General features: G+C 44.0%; 2 protein-coding genes across 3 annotated transcripts in view; one reads left to right on the forward strand and one right to left on the reverse strand.

Moving 5' to 3' along the window:
• Positions 1–15,802, forward strand: part of FUT10 (fucosyltransferase 10) — a 79,464-nt gene that overhangs the window by 33,164 nt on the left and 30,498 nt on the right. The gene's annotated exons all lie outside the window — the stretch shown is intronic.
• Positions 11,483–12,399, reverse strand: LOC112645604 (chloride intracellular channel protein 1-like). Its single transcript, XM_035699729.2, is given in 2 exon segments — positions 11,483–12,301; positions 12,304–12,399. Coding segments are annotated over 2 exon segments (708 nt in total). The 5' UTR covers positions 12,380–12,399; the 3' UTR covers positions 11,483–11,669.

Here is a 15,802-nt window from a genome sequence, read left to right on the forward strand (position 1 = left end):
GCTAGAGGCTTATTGATTTTACTGATATTTTCAAAGAACCAGTTTTGTTTCCATTTATTTTTCTCTTTTAGTTTCATTTTTTCAAGTTCATTGATTTCTGCTCTAATTTTTATTATTTCTTTACTTCTGCTTTTTATGGATTGAATTTCCTCTTCTTTCTGTAGTTTCCTAAAGTGGAGATTTATGTTATTGATTTTAGATCTTTCTTCTTTTCGAATATATGCATTCTACACCATAAATTTTCCTCTAAGCACCACTTTCTCTGTATCCCACAAATTTTGAGGAGTTGTATTTCCATTTTCATGTAGTTCAAAAAATTTTAAAGTTCTCATGAGGTTTTTCTTTGATGTGTTACTTAGAAGTGTGATGTTTAGATATTTTCCAGTTACCTTTCTGTTCTTGAGTTCTAGTATAATCACATTGTGGTCTGAGAGCAGACATTATATGATCGATCTTTCTTTCTTTCTTCTTTCTTCTTCCTTTCTTTTCTTTCTTTCTTTCTTTCTTTCTTTCTTTCTTTCTTTCTTTCTTTCTTTCTTTTTCTTTCTTTCATGTGTTTTATGGCTGGAATGTGGTCTGTCTTGAGAATGTTCCATGTGAACTTGAGTGTGTATTCTGCTAGTGTTGGATGCAGTAGGGCATGGACATTAGTTCTATCCAGTTGGTGATTGGTGTTCTTCAGCTCTAGTATGTTGGCTGATTTTCTGGCTGCCAGATCTGTCCATTTCCAACAGAAGGGTATTGAAGTCTCCAACTGTAATAGTGGATTCCTCGTATCCTCCTTGCGATTCTTTCAGTTTTTGCTTCCTGTAGTTTGACAGTCTTTTGATAAGTGTATACATGTTGAAGATTGCGATCATGTTTATATTCAGATGAGCTAATGTAAAGTTAAGGAACAATGATAATAAGTTGATAATAGAATTAAAAGTAGACAAAGGCTCTTGGGTGGCTCTGTCAGGTAAACATCCGACTCTTGTCTCAGCTCAGGTCTTGATCTAAGGGTTGGGAGTTCAAGCCCCACGTTGGGTTCCATGCTGGGCATGGAGCTTATTCCAAAACAAACAAAACAAAACAAAACAAAACAAAACAAAACAAAAAACAAAAAAAAAAACCCAATAAAAATAAATAAAAGTAAAAGTAGGCTAACAGAGTTGGCTTGGAGATAAAGAAGTTTTCTTACCTTTTGAGTAGATTACTATCTTCCTTTCTGGTCCAAGGCCTTTTCCTCTTTGAGGAGGGCAGAATTGTTACAGAAGAAAAGCTTCAGCCTTGTATGTAACTTCAATGTTCAACTTTTCTTATTTCCTGTTACTTCCTTCCCTTTCTGAAGTCAGACTGCTCTCTTGAGGATTTTCTACATTGTTTTAGTTCCCACTTTAACATAATGAGAACTAAGACCAGAATACTCAGCTGTGAGACTTCTCCTGAGAAGGTACCCCTTCCAGTTGTGAAGCCTTGCTTCTCTGGGAGAAGGAAAGGGAGAAAGCCTTGTGTCTTCTAGCCCTCGGTATTGTGGGACATGAACAAAGAGGGAAAAGTAAAGGGAGGTAGATGCCAATATTTTGTATTTGCCCTCGTCAACCCCAGATCCTGCCTTTGGGTCACATTTTGGAGTGGAGACATTAGAAACACCTTGATAAGTTGAGGAAAACACAAAGACGGGCGGGTCCTGAGCTACAACATGGGGTCCAGCATAGTTAATTGGTCAGACTGGCATGACCAGGTAGGGGCTTCTGGTCTATTCTTCAAAGCTTGTGTGTTCTTGTATTGGATGCTTAGCATCAAGGTGCAGAACGTCCACTGGCCAGGCAAGAGGTGAACCCTGGGCTGAGTGCTGGTAGAGCTTACTCACAGAATCCAATCCCAAACAGTTGTACACCTTGCTTTGCCCAGGACAGCCCTCCGGAGCTGGCATCCTCTCCAGTTAATGCCCTCTGCCACTCTTTTTAAAAAAGATTTTATTTATTTATTCATGCAAGACACACAGAGAGAGGCAGAGACCCAGGCAGAAGGAGAAGCAGGCTCCCTGCAGGAAACCCGACATGGAACTCGATCCCGGGTCTCCAGGTTCAGGACCTGGGCTGAAGGTGGCGCTAAACCGCTGAGCCACCCGGGCTGCCCCGCTCTCTGCCACTCTTAAAAGTATCCCAATTGTACCAGAACCAATGTGTTCAGACAGTCATACCCCTGTGAGCAGTGAGTGGGCCTGAGCCTTCAGCGGAGCACCCCAGGCCCTGGCAGGGCCCCCCAGGACCAGACCATACACCTTGCAGATCCTGGCCTCAGCTGCAGAAGCTGCAGGATGTCACTTCTGAGGTCAGAGAAGTTGGAGGATGCCACACAGTCCCAGTACATACTCCCCATTGTCACACGGGTCCTGGAAAAGAGGTGGAGAAACCAGACAGACATTTTTACTGAGAGAATGAATAGCACGTAAGAGGACCATTTGTAGGTTTTGCATGAAATTGCATTGCATTATTTGTTTTCCTTTTATGTCCACCAGATGGGGATTCAGGAGAAGCACTGGATTAGTTACACAGAAGATACATTTCATTTCCTCTCTGAAACATCTGAATTGCACTTAATACAAGTAAATTTTGCAACCCAGTCACTGAACCATGAATTACCTTTTCCTACAGCTTCTTCCTATCTTTGCAGGACTTTCTTTTCCAAGATCTCTCAAGCTGCTAAGACAAGATACCTGTCAGCCTTATAGTTAGCGGTTGAAACTTTTCTAAGAATATTTAGCGTCAAACTGGAATAGATAGCCCCCACCTTTTCACTGTGTCACATTTTCCTACTCATTCTGGACTCGCCACAGAAATAGACAGTGCTTCATATGTGCTCACAGCTCACCTTATGTCTGCAATCCCTTTAAATGATCTTCAGGGATACATTGTAATATTTATAATTGGGAAATGCTTATAGGTAGTATGTGTGTGTGTTTAGCTTTTATTTTTATTTATTTCAAGATTTTATTTTTTTATTCATGAGAGACACACGGAGGCAGAGACATAGGCAGAAGGAGGAGGCTTCCCATGGGGAGCCTGATGCAGGACTTGATCCCAGGACCTTGCGATCATGACCTGAGCTGAGGCCAGATGCTCAACCACTGAGCCACCCAAGTACCCCTGTTTTTAACTTTTAAATTAAAACATGAAATTTATACATTTCACTAACCTTAAAATGAATATTGTTATTGTTTGTTTTTTTGGAGAGAAAGAGCGAGCGGGCAGGGAGAGAGAGAATCTTTTTTTTTTTTTAATTTTATTTATCCATTCATGAAAGACACACAGAGAGAGGCAGAGACACAGGCAGAGAGAAGCAGACTCCATGCAGGGAGCCCGATGTGGGACTTGATCCCGGGACCCCAGGATCACACCTTGGGCCAAAGGCAGGTTCTAAACTGCTGAGCCACCCAGGGATGCCCTGAGAGAGAGAATCTTAAGCAAGATCCAGGACTGGCATAGAGCCCAACACAGGGCTTGATCTCACAGCCCTGATATCATGACCTGAGCTGAAATCAAGAGTCAAATGTAACTTCTGTGTAACTGACCGAGCCACCCATGTGCCCCATCTTAAGCCATATTAAGATTATTGATTAGCTTTATAAATCCATAAATTTCTACATAGTGTTTTTAAAAAAAATATTTCATTTTATTTATTTATTGATGAGAGACACACAGAGAGAGACAGAGACACAGGCAGAGGTAGAAGCAGGCTCTTCACAGGGAGCCCAATGCAGTACTCGATCCCAGGACCCCAGGATCATGACCTGAGCCAAAGGCAAATGCTCAACCACTGAGCCACCCAGGTGCCCGAATGTGGTTATTCTTTATGTAGAGTCTGCATTGGAGACCTACAGAGAGCATAGACCTGGCTGGCACTCAGTTACCATGATCACTGATGTGATTTTCTGAAATGGTGAGTAGCTCTTGGTAAATACTAAAGAGCAGGCTGCTTTTCCCTTAATTTACATGGTTCTTACATTCCTGGAAAGTTCCACGTAAAATGGAAACTAGGCAAGAAATACCAGCCCTGGTGTTTATACAGAAGCTGAAGATAATTAAAAACGGGTTGTTCATTTTCATGACATGTGGGACACAGGACCTTTCTTCTCTGTGAACGGTGCTGTGCTTTTTAAGGTGTCTAGCATTTTGGGTCCCCTCCCATCGAGTGGCAGTAGCACTCCCAAATCACCATGAGTCCTCATCTCCTCACCCTGGAAAATTCCAAAAATGCCACTGGGGGTCCTCCTCAGTAGTTGAGAACGACTGCCCTACAGAGTCTCCTCCTTGACCCACGCTGCAGCCCATATGAAGATAGCACCTGCCCTTATGTCTTTACTCAGGACCTCTCTTCTGACCTTTATAGCTAAATACCCCATCATCTGCTTGGTACTTGTTTTACGGGTCCCAAAGTCGCCTCCAAACTCAGGAAATGGCTTCAGTGTCTGTTTATGCAGGTCAGGAGTCTAGGTCTTCTCCCCCTTACCCTCCATGGGTATCCCAGTCATCCTAAAATTCTTTTGATTATATTTCCTAAATACTGAAAATATTTTCTAAATGTTTTTGTTTTGTTTTTTGAATCTCTCCACTCTCCTAGGCTCTACGTTAACATTTTACTCTCAGCTGCCATAACCTCTTTTGTGGCCACCTTATCTGGTTACCTCTTATGTGGCCACCACAGCGTCCACTGCCTCATGCAGCTGCTTCCACTCAGCCTCATCTCTGCTTCCTCCGCTGACACTGATTGCCCGTAGTCCCTTGTAGTTCCTATGCTCCCTCCTACCAGAACACAGGCTGCCTTCCTTCTGGAATGTTCCTCTTCCTTCTTCATTCTGTTTATTCCAGCCAGAGTTCAATCCCAGCCATGTCGCTACCTCCAGAAAGCCTTCCTCGACCTCTCTGACAGGGTCAAGTCCCTTATCATAGGCACTCACTGCATTATATAACACATGTTTGAGTTCTGGCATTACCTTTATTTCTACGATTAATAGAATAATCATTTGATTATTAATTATATTTAATTATAAATGATCGATAATTGATAATCATAAATTAATCAATAAAGTTGATTAATGCTGGCCTTTTTCATTGACCTGTAAGCTTCTTGAGAACAGGGGCATTTTCTGATTTTGCTCTACCTACCACAGCGCCCCGCATGCATGCAGTAGGCCCTCAATTAAACGCTGAGCATCCCTGAAACTTGAAAAGAGGTTTGGTTTGCTTTGGTTTGGTTTTTGGCCAGAGCGCGCCTGTTCCATTTTGTGACGAGAGGGGGCAGCAGAGGGCCGCCAGAGGAGAGGTTTTCAAAAAAATCCAGGTGTCAGACTGGCTGTTTAATCAGGAGTGGGAGGAAAAGGAGAGAAACACGCTCAAGTGGGAACAGAGAAGCAAAAGAACAGGTTTTGCAGAAGGAAAACAGAGCCAGAGAGGGGAATGTGCAGTTAGGTAGAGGGGGCTGGGGGGGGATGTCTGGTGTGACGGGGGCAGCAGTCTTTGGCCTGGCACAGTGCTTCTCCCCAGGCCTGCTGGGGGTGGGAAGACTCCCTCCTGAACACCCCAGAAGCCATCGTGATGCAGCGATGCAGCCGGGGAGCGAAAGACGGGGGGAGCCAGTTTCTTTTGCAGCCACAGCTTAGGTTGGAGGCACAGGGCTCTGCAGGTGGTGACAGTTCTTTCCCTCAAGTGGGGTTTGGGACTGGCCTGGCCGGAGGGGCCTGGGGCAGGGAGGAAGGGGCAGACACTCACATTTCCCCAGCAGCCTCGGTGTCACAGGCACCAAACACTCTGGTAAGGTCAGGATTTTCCTCATCGGAAAGATGAGGGTGCTGTGGCTCAGAGGGTTACAAGAACGGGCTCCAAGCCCTACTCATGTAGCTAAACTAAGTTTTCAGCCCTAACTCCCTTGGCTCAGAAACCCGTGTTCTTCCTCAGACACTCTTGGGCCTTATTAAAGATTTTAGGGATCCCTGGGTGGCGCAGCGGTTTGGCGCCTGCCTTTGGCCCGGGACGCGATCCTGGAGACCCGGGATCGAGTCCCACGTCGGGCTCCCGGTGCATGGAGCCTGCTTCTCCCTCTGCCTGTGTCTCTGCCTCTCTCTCTCTGTGCCTATCATAAATAAATAAAAATTAAAAAAAAAAAATTTAAAGATTTTAGTAATGACTGCTTTTTCAATTTGCTGTTTCTAAAGAGAAGTATATACCCTTTCTGATCATGTGTCATACTGGTTAGATTCAAAACTTACCCTCGGGCATCTGGGTGGCTCAGTCGGTTAAGTGTCTGTCTTCAGCTCCAGTCCTGATCCCAGGGTCCTGGGCCTGAGCAGGAATGTGCTTCTCTGTCTCCTCCATGTCTCATGCTCTCTCTTGCTCTCTATTTTTCTCTCAAATTAATAAATAAAATCTTAAAGAAAAAAAAAACTCTAGAAACTGTTAGCTCTTTCATGGACGTGGTGGCTCTAGGGAAATGAAATCTACCATAAATATAAAATATATCGCATCTTCAATTGGCAGTTTATAATCTCTAATTGCTAACAAAGACTCAGAATTTGAAAAGTGCAAGTTTTCTATGGCCTGTTTGTTAGGATCAAAAATTGCAAGAATTGTCCGCCTGATTTTATATTGAAGGATACAAACTAATTCTGAGGTTCTCAGGAAGGGAATGCTCATGGAGGAAGTAGGATCCCTGCTCACACATCATGAGCCCCAATTAAAAGGACCTCAGAGCTAGTTCAGGAATTTCTCACCTGAAATATGACTACTAGAGAAGGAAAATTCGGGTGGAAGTTTCTAAGAGAGCACTTCTCAGCAGAAAACAGGCCACATTATCATAGATGTGGATGCCAGCATGAGTTGAGAACTGCCCCCCAGTCCAAGCTTGTCTCTTTGGGATTAGCAAAGCAAGGGTGGTACCGCAGGATGGAAGAGTAACCCTGGAGGGGGACGGGGTCGAAGCCAGGGGATCATGGAGCTGTCTCCCTGTTACTTAGTAGCAGAGGAAAAACATCTTGGAACTGAACGTGAGTCAACATTTTGGTAGGGAGAAATGTGTGATTTTATCAAATAGTAAATAATACTTAAGAAGAAAATACATTCTTCTCATTGCAAAGAAAGGAGTGTGGTGAAAGTGGATTTTTTTTTTTTTTCAGGAGGGGATGGAAGGCATTGAGGTGGACCTTTTGTCTTACATTCTATCATCTGCATTGCCTTGTCCATATCCCTTAAATAATTTGGTTCAACCAGTTGTTAGTAACAATGATCACTTTCTTGTGCTACTTTGTCATTTCACATTGTCCATAAACAGCAAGATGAATTCTGAAACCAGTCACTCGCCAGACTTAATGTTTTTTTGAGCATCTATGTGTCCAGCTTCTGTCCAGCAGGATGTTTGACTTTGTAGGCATATACCCTCAGGGAATCATGGAGATGGCACACAAATGGGTTCTTTTCCTCAACAGAACAAACAGTTGTTTAGAACTTAGAACACATTTCCCTCCTTAGTCATAACCAGGTTCCAAGGCCCTTCCATCAAAATCTTTTGAATCCATAGTGAAGCCAAAGTATAAAACTAATAATCCAAGGCTGAATTCTTGGACATCAAACTGAGAGCCTGACTACCTAGAGAGGCTACAAGGAACAAGAAGAGAGAATGTGACATTTGAAGACGAAAGTGCATTTCTAGTTTACAAAACGAAAGATGCTTTTCCATACGGTGACACTAGAGGGCAGTATATACAGTGAAATCTCAAAGGAGCAGGCCTCTGAATTCTTACCATTTCCAGTTATGCTTTTTTTTTTTTATGTTCAAATATCTCTCCTTAATTCTGTTCATTTCATTACATCAACAAAGGGAGAAAAACACTGAAATTCTATGCCATCATAACAAAAAAAATCTTAAGAGGATGAAAAATTTTGTGAATGTCATTTTTTATGAAGTCATGGTTAAACTTAGCTTAAAATATCAAGTAGTATCGCAAGGTTTTTTGTTTTTGTCTTTTTAAATTTGGATTTAAAAATAATCCTCTTTCTCTGTCCTCTATACCTTTCTTTCCTGTAGCTTCTTCTGGAATTCTTTTTTTTTTTTTTTTTTTTTTTTTTTTAAGATTTCATTTATTTATTCATGAGAGACACACACAGAGAGAGGCAGACACAGGCAGAGGGAGAAGCAGGCTCCATGCAGGGAGCCCGACATAGGACTCCATCCCGAGTCTCCAGGATCATGCCCTGGGCTGAAGGCAGGCGTTAACCCCTGAGCAACCCAGGGATCCCCTTCTTCTGGAATTCTAAATAATACCTGCTCACTTGTATTTCTGGAGACAAATGGTTATGAGGTTCTATTTCATAAATTACCCCAGACATTCATATTTACTCTCTTCTCCTGAATCTATCTAACATAGTAGAATTTTATTTCATAAGAAATCATTGTTTTAAAGGACACCTGGGTGGCTCAGTCAGTTAAGCATCTGCCTTTGGCTCAGGTCATGATCTCAGGGTCCTGGGATCGAGCCCTGAGTCAGGCTCCCTGGTCAGCCAAGGAGTCTACTTCTCCCTCTCCCTCCACCCCTCCTCACTCCTTGTGTGCGAGCTCGCTCTCTCTGTCTTTCTCCTGCGAGCTCACTCTCTCTCTGTCAAAGAAATATTTTTAAATATCTTACTTAAGAAATTATTGTTTACTGTATAATTGTTATAATTGCAAGTTTTCATCATGGCACTTTCACCCAGCTTCCACCACCATCAGCCTTGTCTCCTTTGTGTTTGATTATCTCTCCATTCTTTCTCCCTCTCCTAATTGTCTGAAATAATTTTAAAAATCATATCAGCTTGCCAGCATTGTTTACATTATCGTGAGTATGAAATACTGCTCTACATAGGGCCAGTGATTATATTTCCTTTTCTGATACCTGAGCTAATAGTTGTCTTTAAAAATTGCCTAGTTTTTATTAATGACTTACCATTAACTTTATTTTAGCAGTATTCCATCAGCTGTACCCAATACCTGTGTAAGGATATGGCACTTTTATGTGTAGGTGTATAAAATACATTTAGGTACATGAATAAAGTTTAAGGAAGTGGTCTGATGGATCAAGTAACCTATCGGTTTTATATCTCCCGCAGGGGACATTGGTTTGGCTGCCCCCTCTTGCTTTATTTTTTATTTTTATTTTTAAAAGATTTTACTTATTTATTCATGAGAGGCACAGAGACAGAGGCAGAGACATAGGCAGAGGGAGAAGCAGGCTCCCTGTGGGGAGCCCAATGTGGGACTCGATTCCAGGACCCCAGGATCACGACTTGAGCCGAAGGCAGATGCTCAACCACTGAGCCAGCCAGGCAGCCCTGATGCCCACTTTCTATTTCCTAAGGCAAGTACAAGGGTGGTTTGGGATTGGAGGCCTGACATCTTCCCTCCAAATTCTGAAACATTTGCTCCATTGTCTTCTAGAAGTCTGATGTCCTTCTGATTCCTGCTCTTTTGTTAGTGACCCTTGTGACCAGTCACGCAGGCCAGTTTGATGAGGGGACCAGGTGGCCGAGTTAAGTACAGCTTTATGTCTTTGAGGGGAAGCTGCCATAAATACAAACGAAAGAATACTGGCATCTGGAGTTGGCTTCATCTTTATCTCAGGTTATTACTCTTTGTGTCTGGTAGTATTTTGCCTGCCATTCCTTTACAAATAACCAGTTTTCTGTAAATTTTGCTGATGTGACTTGGTGTGGGGACCTTTTCTCTCATGGGACGGGCACTTTGTACCCTCTCAGCCTGGAGGCTTATGTCATTTGGTTCTGAAAACGTATCTCATTTTATTCATCACATCATCTTCTCTGATCTCCATTTTTGAAACTGCCATGAAGTAGACATTGGGTCTCCTAGATTTTGTATGTGTTATTTTTTTTCTCTTTTCTCTCCCTATCTCTTCTGCTTCCGGGAGATTTCTGTTTTATGTTCCAACTACCCCATTACGCTGAAAGGTTTTGTTATATTGGTTTTAATTTAATTTTTTTCTTTCCCTGTCTTTGTTTTCTGGATGCACTAATGTGACATAACTAACTACTCTTGTGGCAGTAGATGTGGGCCTTCTCTCAGGAGCTGCTTGGTTTCTGAAAGGAAGTGTTTGGGTAACGTAAAAGGTGACTGTCCACATTCTGGAAGCTGGTAGAAGTACATCCCCACTGCCCATTTTCCTCAAACTCTCCTGTTTATAGCTCTGGATGCCACTCTGCCCTCTCGTGTGCCTGACATGACCAAGTATGGACACTTTCATTTCAACAATATGGAGAGAATGAGTCTGCAGTGGCCTGGCTGGGGGTGTGTTGATCACAGGCTGCATGTGAGAGAGAGGGAGCCTGGACCTCTGCTGCTCCAGAATTAGATTCTTCAGTTATCTTGTCTTTTTGTCTTTTCATCTACCTCCCACCTTCTCCAGTCCCTTTGGCTTCCCAGTCAGCTCCCCCTACCCCTGCACCCCCACACCCTCCTCCAGGGTCCACTTGCTCCGCATTTCAATCCCTCACCTGGTTCAGCCTTTTCTCCTAATTTTTAGTCCTTGTAGGTTTGAATCTTTTGTTTGTTTGTTTCTGGTTATTTTAGTGAGATTTGAAGATGGGGAAGAGGTGACTTTGTGTTTAGCCAAGTAGGAGAGTGTTCACCACAGGGAGCCAGGCCCTGAGCTCCGTTTTGCTAACCCTGCCTGTGAGTTGAGGTGTTGCTAAAGAAATAATCATTCAAGGTGCCTTGGTGGCCTTCGGTTAAGTGTCCGACTCTTGATTCGGCTCAGGTCATGATCTCGGGGTCGTGCTGTGTTGGGCTCTGTGCTCACTGGGAAGTCTGCTTGAGATTCTCTCTCTCCTTCTGCCTTTATCTCTCAAATAAATAAATCTTAAAAAAAGATTATTAATGACACTTTCACTAATGGTGGTAAGGAAGACTTGATTTAAGGGAGGACACACTTTATTCAAGGTGTGGGGACCATGGCAATGGGGTCTTGCAGTATGAGAGAGATTGGGCTCAACTCCAGATATAGCATGAGCGAGTGGGAATGTATAGCTGCGGAGCAGGTGGGATGTCCATGGAGGGAAATGACCAGCATGAAACAGTAGGGTGGGGAGGTTCTGGCTCAGCCGACCTAACAGGATTCTTGCTGAGGGCCCGCCAGGATGACCACACCACCTGGGGAATGGTGGCAGATGAGGAACCCAGTCAGACATCAAAGATGATCCATCTAGAGGATCCTGGCTGAGGGGTTCTTGCTGAAACCAGGTGATGCAGGGACAAACCCAAAAGCACAGAGGTCAGGGCCTGGTTTACAAAGAGCTCAGTAGAACACAATTAGAGTGTGGTCAAGGAGAGACTCTTTTATTTTTTTATTTTATTTTATTTTATTTTATTTATTTATTTATTTATTTATTTATTTATTTATTTATTTATTTATTTTCCAATCTGTGTTTTATTACTGAAATACACTGTCCTACCCGCACCACCCCACACTAAAAATCTTACCTAGATTCCCCATCATCCCCTCCAGCCCCCCAGCCAGCCCTGTAGAAGCGCTTCAGGATTCTTTGCCCACTGGCCATTTTGAAGTGTGTCCTTTGGGTAGCCACGTGAAAACCAGCTGGTGTCTTTGTGGAGAAAATGGAGAGGAGAGACGGAGCCTCAGGAGGGACTTATTTGAGGGCCTTGGCCACTTGCTCATAAGCCAGCTCGATCTCCTCATCATCAAACTCTTCCCGAGCATAGGCATTACGCAAGTACCGATGCGCTCCGCAGAACACCTCTGGGATGGAGAATCCCCTGTATTTCTTACACACCACCTGTACTATGTGGAGTTTTGGCAAGAGGTTGCAGTCAGCCAGAGTGAGCTCATTGCCATCCAGAAACTTCCTCTGTGAGATGCCCTCATCCTCAGCACTGGTCTCATCCACTTCTTCTGGGAGGGGGGATGTCAAGTAATTGTCTAAAACTTTCAGGGCTTTCAGGAGCCCCTTCTCCAGATTATCATTGAGTGCCGGGTTTGAATTCTTGATGTAAGCAGAAAATTTGGCAAATATGTTCAGCCCAGCCGTGTTGGATTCAGGGTTCAGAGCTGCCAGCTTGGGGTACCTGGGAGGGCACAGCACTGCCTCCAGAAACTCCTCAATCTTGTTGGTGTCTGTGTGCACTTCAGTGCCGTACAGAAGGAATGGGAGCTGCCCTCCTGGGCACAGCTTCTGTACTGTCTTGGTCCGCCTCTTGGTGTCAACAGTGGTTACGTTGAAGGTTACTCCTTTGAGCCAGAGTACCATGAACAGTCTCTGGAGAAGGGGCAGTTTCCAATCTTGGCCCCATCACTGCTGGCCTTCACGAACAGTTCAACCTGAGGTTGTTCTTCAGCCATGGTTGTGATGGGGACCAAGGAGAGACTCTTTTATTGTCCAAGTCAACTTTGGGGGAATTGTTTTTTAAAAGTAAAGAGAGAAAGAAATAAGGCAAGGTGTTGTATGGGAATAAAGAAGGAAGAATACAGTTAAACTAAGGAAGATTTGTTTAATTCTATTTTGATTAAGAGCTACAGAGCTTATGCCCTTTGAAGGAAAGATAATGTCAGGTTATTCCATTTAGCTGATTTTAGAGGGTGCAATCTCCTTATGGTATATATACATTGATGGCCTGGGTTACATTGATTGAGTCCGTGTATTAGATTGACGACATTGATTCTGTGTATGAGAACAGGCTTTTTGTGGATGCATGATGCATGGTTCTGGCGGAGGGTACCGATGCCTTCATCCAGCATCACTGGGGCCTCGCTCACTGCAGCCCTCCCTGCCTTGTTTGATGCAATTAGTATGTGTGCCCAAGTGAGCAGGGAAGCACAGAGGTCGTGGTGGAGAAGACAGACATTTGATAGCTTTCCAAAATGGGAGTAAAACTCATGGCCTAGCAAGCTCTGCCGCCACCAGGCCGATGCCTGTGAATCAGGCCCAGGAACTTTCCATCCTGTCTCCCCCCCCACCCCCCCACCCACCCCCCGCTGTGTGATTGGACGGAGTTGTCTGACTCACCCTGCGGCTCTAGTTATACAATCGTTGCTGAGGATCAGTCTTTGACGCCTTTTTAAATTCTCATCCTGGCTTACTCTTTATTCCCAGGGCTTCACTTCTGTTTTCTTTGGCTCTGTATTTAATGTCTCTGAAGACATTTTGAGGCCTTATTCAAACAAGTAACATGGTAATCTTCATTTCAAAGGTTGTAAGTTTCACTACTGGTGATGATTTTACTGTCCCACTTCTTTAGACTAAAGATCTTTGGGGGGGGGGCACTTGGGTGGCTCAGTTGGTTAAGTGTCTGCCTTCGGCTCAGGTCATGATCTTGGAGTCCTCGGATCAAGCCCCACATGGGGCTCCCTGCTTAGGAAGGAGTCTGCTTCTCCCTCTCCCTCTCACTCTGCCCTTGCTCCTTGCTCATGCTTTCTGCCTCTCTCTCAAATAAACAAAATCTTTAAAAAAAGAAAAGATCTTGAAAATGCATATTAAGTAAGGATGGGCTTTAAATACAATACATTGGGGCAGCCCGGTGGCTCAGCGGTTTAGCTCATCCTTCAGCCAAGGGCCTGATCCTGGAGACCTGGGGTCGAGTCCCACATTGGGCTCCCTGCATGGAGCCTTCTTCTCCCTCTGCTTCTCTCTCTCTCTCTCTTTCTCTGTGTGTGTCTCATTAATAAATAAATAAAGTCTTTTAAAAAAATACAATGCATTGCTATTTAGTCAATCTACATAAATCAACTCCGTCAAAGTGGGATGTGTGATGTGCACAAGGTTTTTGACTTCTGTTGTCCAACTAGTGAATGAGAACTTAGGAATTGTCACATGTCTGTTCTGAGCTCAGAGGTTGAAAGCCCTGGCAAGTATAATGAAGAGGTTTTCAGATTCAGAGCTCTCTGTTGCTACTCAGTGACATGCACATGTGCTTTATTTAGAGCCAGTCCTGAGATGGTGTTCCAGATTACTCTCTCTTCATGTGGTGTATTGTTTTATTTATTTTTATTTTTATTTTTTAAAGATTTTATTTATTTATTCAGGAGAGACACACAGAGAGAGGTAGAGACACAGGCAGAGGGAGAAGCAGGCTCCACACAGGGAGCCCGACGTGGGACTCGATCCCGGGTCTCCAGGATCACACCCCGGGCTGCAGATGGCGCCAAACCGCTGCGCCACCGGGGCTGCCCTGGTGTATTGTTTTAAATCCAAAATGAAGATTTTTCTTTAAAGATTCCTTTTCTTATTAACTAATGGTATTGTGCAATTTTTCATTTTGAGAAAGAGAGAGAGCGCGCCCTTCAGTAAAGTTGAAACCAGCACATCCTCTTCAGCATATCTACTAGGGAACAGATTAATAGAAAATAAAAATATTACTCTGTGGTTCATTTTGGCCCTACTCCAGCCATGCTGTAGATTAAAACTACTTCAGCATTTCCCTGTCTCGCTCCTTCATCCTGATTCTGTGTTATTCTATCTTAATTTTCTTATGTACCTTGGATCAGTGGATGTGCTATTTTTCTCATTACGTCATTCGCCAATTCTAATCCTCTAATTCCTTTCATGCAAGCTCCGAGGTATCTCTGTGGTGCCATTATTTTTCCTGAGCACTAGCTCCAAGTTACTGTGGGAGGATTTATTTTCAAGCCTTGGCATCTGAATGGCCTGGACCATAATACCCAGCGGCGAGCCCCCGCTCATTATTAGACTGGGGGCCTGGCAGTATGGTGGGAAGCCAGAGTGCAACAGCTATTCCGGGTGGTCATCAGTAACAGGCAGGCTGCTGAAGGATCTGGTTTGGGCAGACGGCACTGCATCAGGTCCGTGCATGCCAGCTCAGCTTTCGAGTTGCAGAAGAAAGAATTGGCTCTGATGCTTCACTGGGCCAGGATCTCAGCTATGTACTGGACTTCATCACATACCATCAGATGGGAGAGTCAACCCAATAACTTTCCATTTCCCAATCGGGAAATAATTCTGGGAAGATGTTTGGCTCTGTTGGTGCAGTGCAAGAGCTGCTTTACTGGGCTAACAGGAACCAGCAGACGTTTGGCAAATGGAAATGTACAGGCATGCATACACCCAAACGCTCATGAGTCTTAGTCTTTGCCAAATATGTACCCAGTGGGAGATCCTGGATTTTCACTTGAGAAATTTCCAGCGTTAAGTTCATGGACACTTCCCTATAGGCCTTCTAAAGACTGGACCACTCTCCCTCTCACAGTAACTGCTAGTAGGCAGTACCTCCCCTCCTGTGAGTGCGACACGCCTGCCTGTCTCAGACCTGCTAAGCAGTAGAGCAGATTCCGTCATTTCCCGCCTCAGATGCCAACTATTTGCAGTGCATACCAATCCTCTGGGCAGTGTTAGAATCACAGAAGGGGCAGGAAACTGAGAAGTGATAGTTTCCTTGGATCAGGGCAAGAAAACACTCAAAAAATAAAATATTCAAGGACTATTTCCCAAAGAAGGGTCACTTAATGATGCATTGAAGGACATCTGTTTGGGACCTCTGGTCCCCTCCCGGGTACTTTCATCCTGGAAGTCGGTGCCTCTGTTCTTTAGTATCTAGCCAACCCTCAGACATTTCCTTAAAGTAAGTAAATAAGGCACCAAGGTCAAAACGGAGACTACCTCCTGAACCAAAGCCACTTCACACGTTCTTATTAGATTAGGTTCCCACTGCTGGGATTATCTCTGTACTAGAAGCTGTTTATGCTGGGCTGCTCTGTTGCATTATTTAGAGGCGCTGAAATCCGCACCGCCTCCCTCTCTGCTGACTGTCC

The sequence above is a fragment of the Canis lupus genome, chromosome 16 (genome assembly GCF_003254725.2).
Source record: "Canis lupus dingo isolate Sandy chromosome 16, ASM325472v2, whole genome shotgun sequence".
Taxonomy (NCBI): domain Eukaryota; kingdom Metazoa; phylum Chordata; class Mammalia; order Carnivora; family Canidae; genus Canis; species Canis lupus.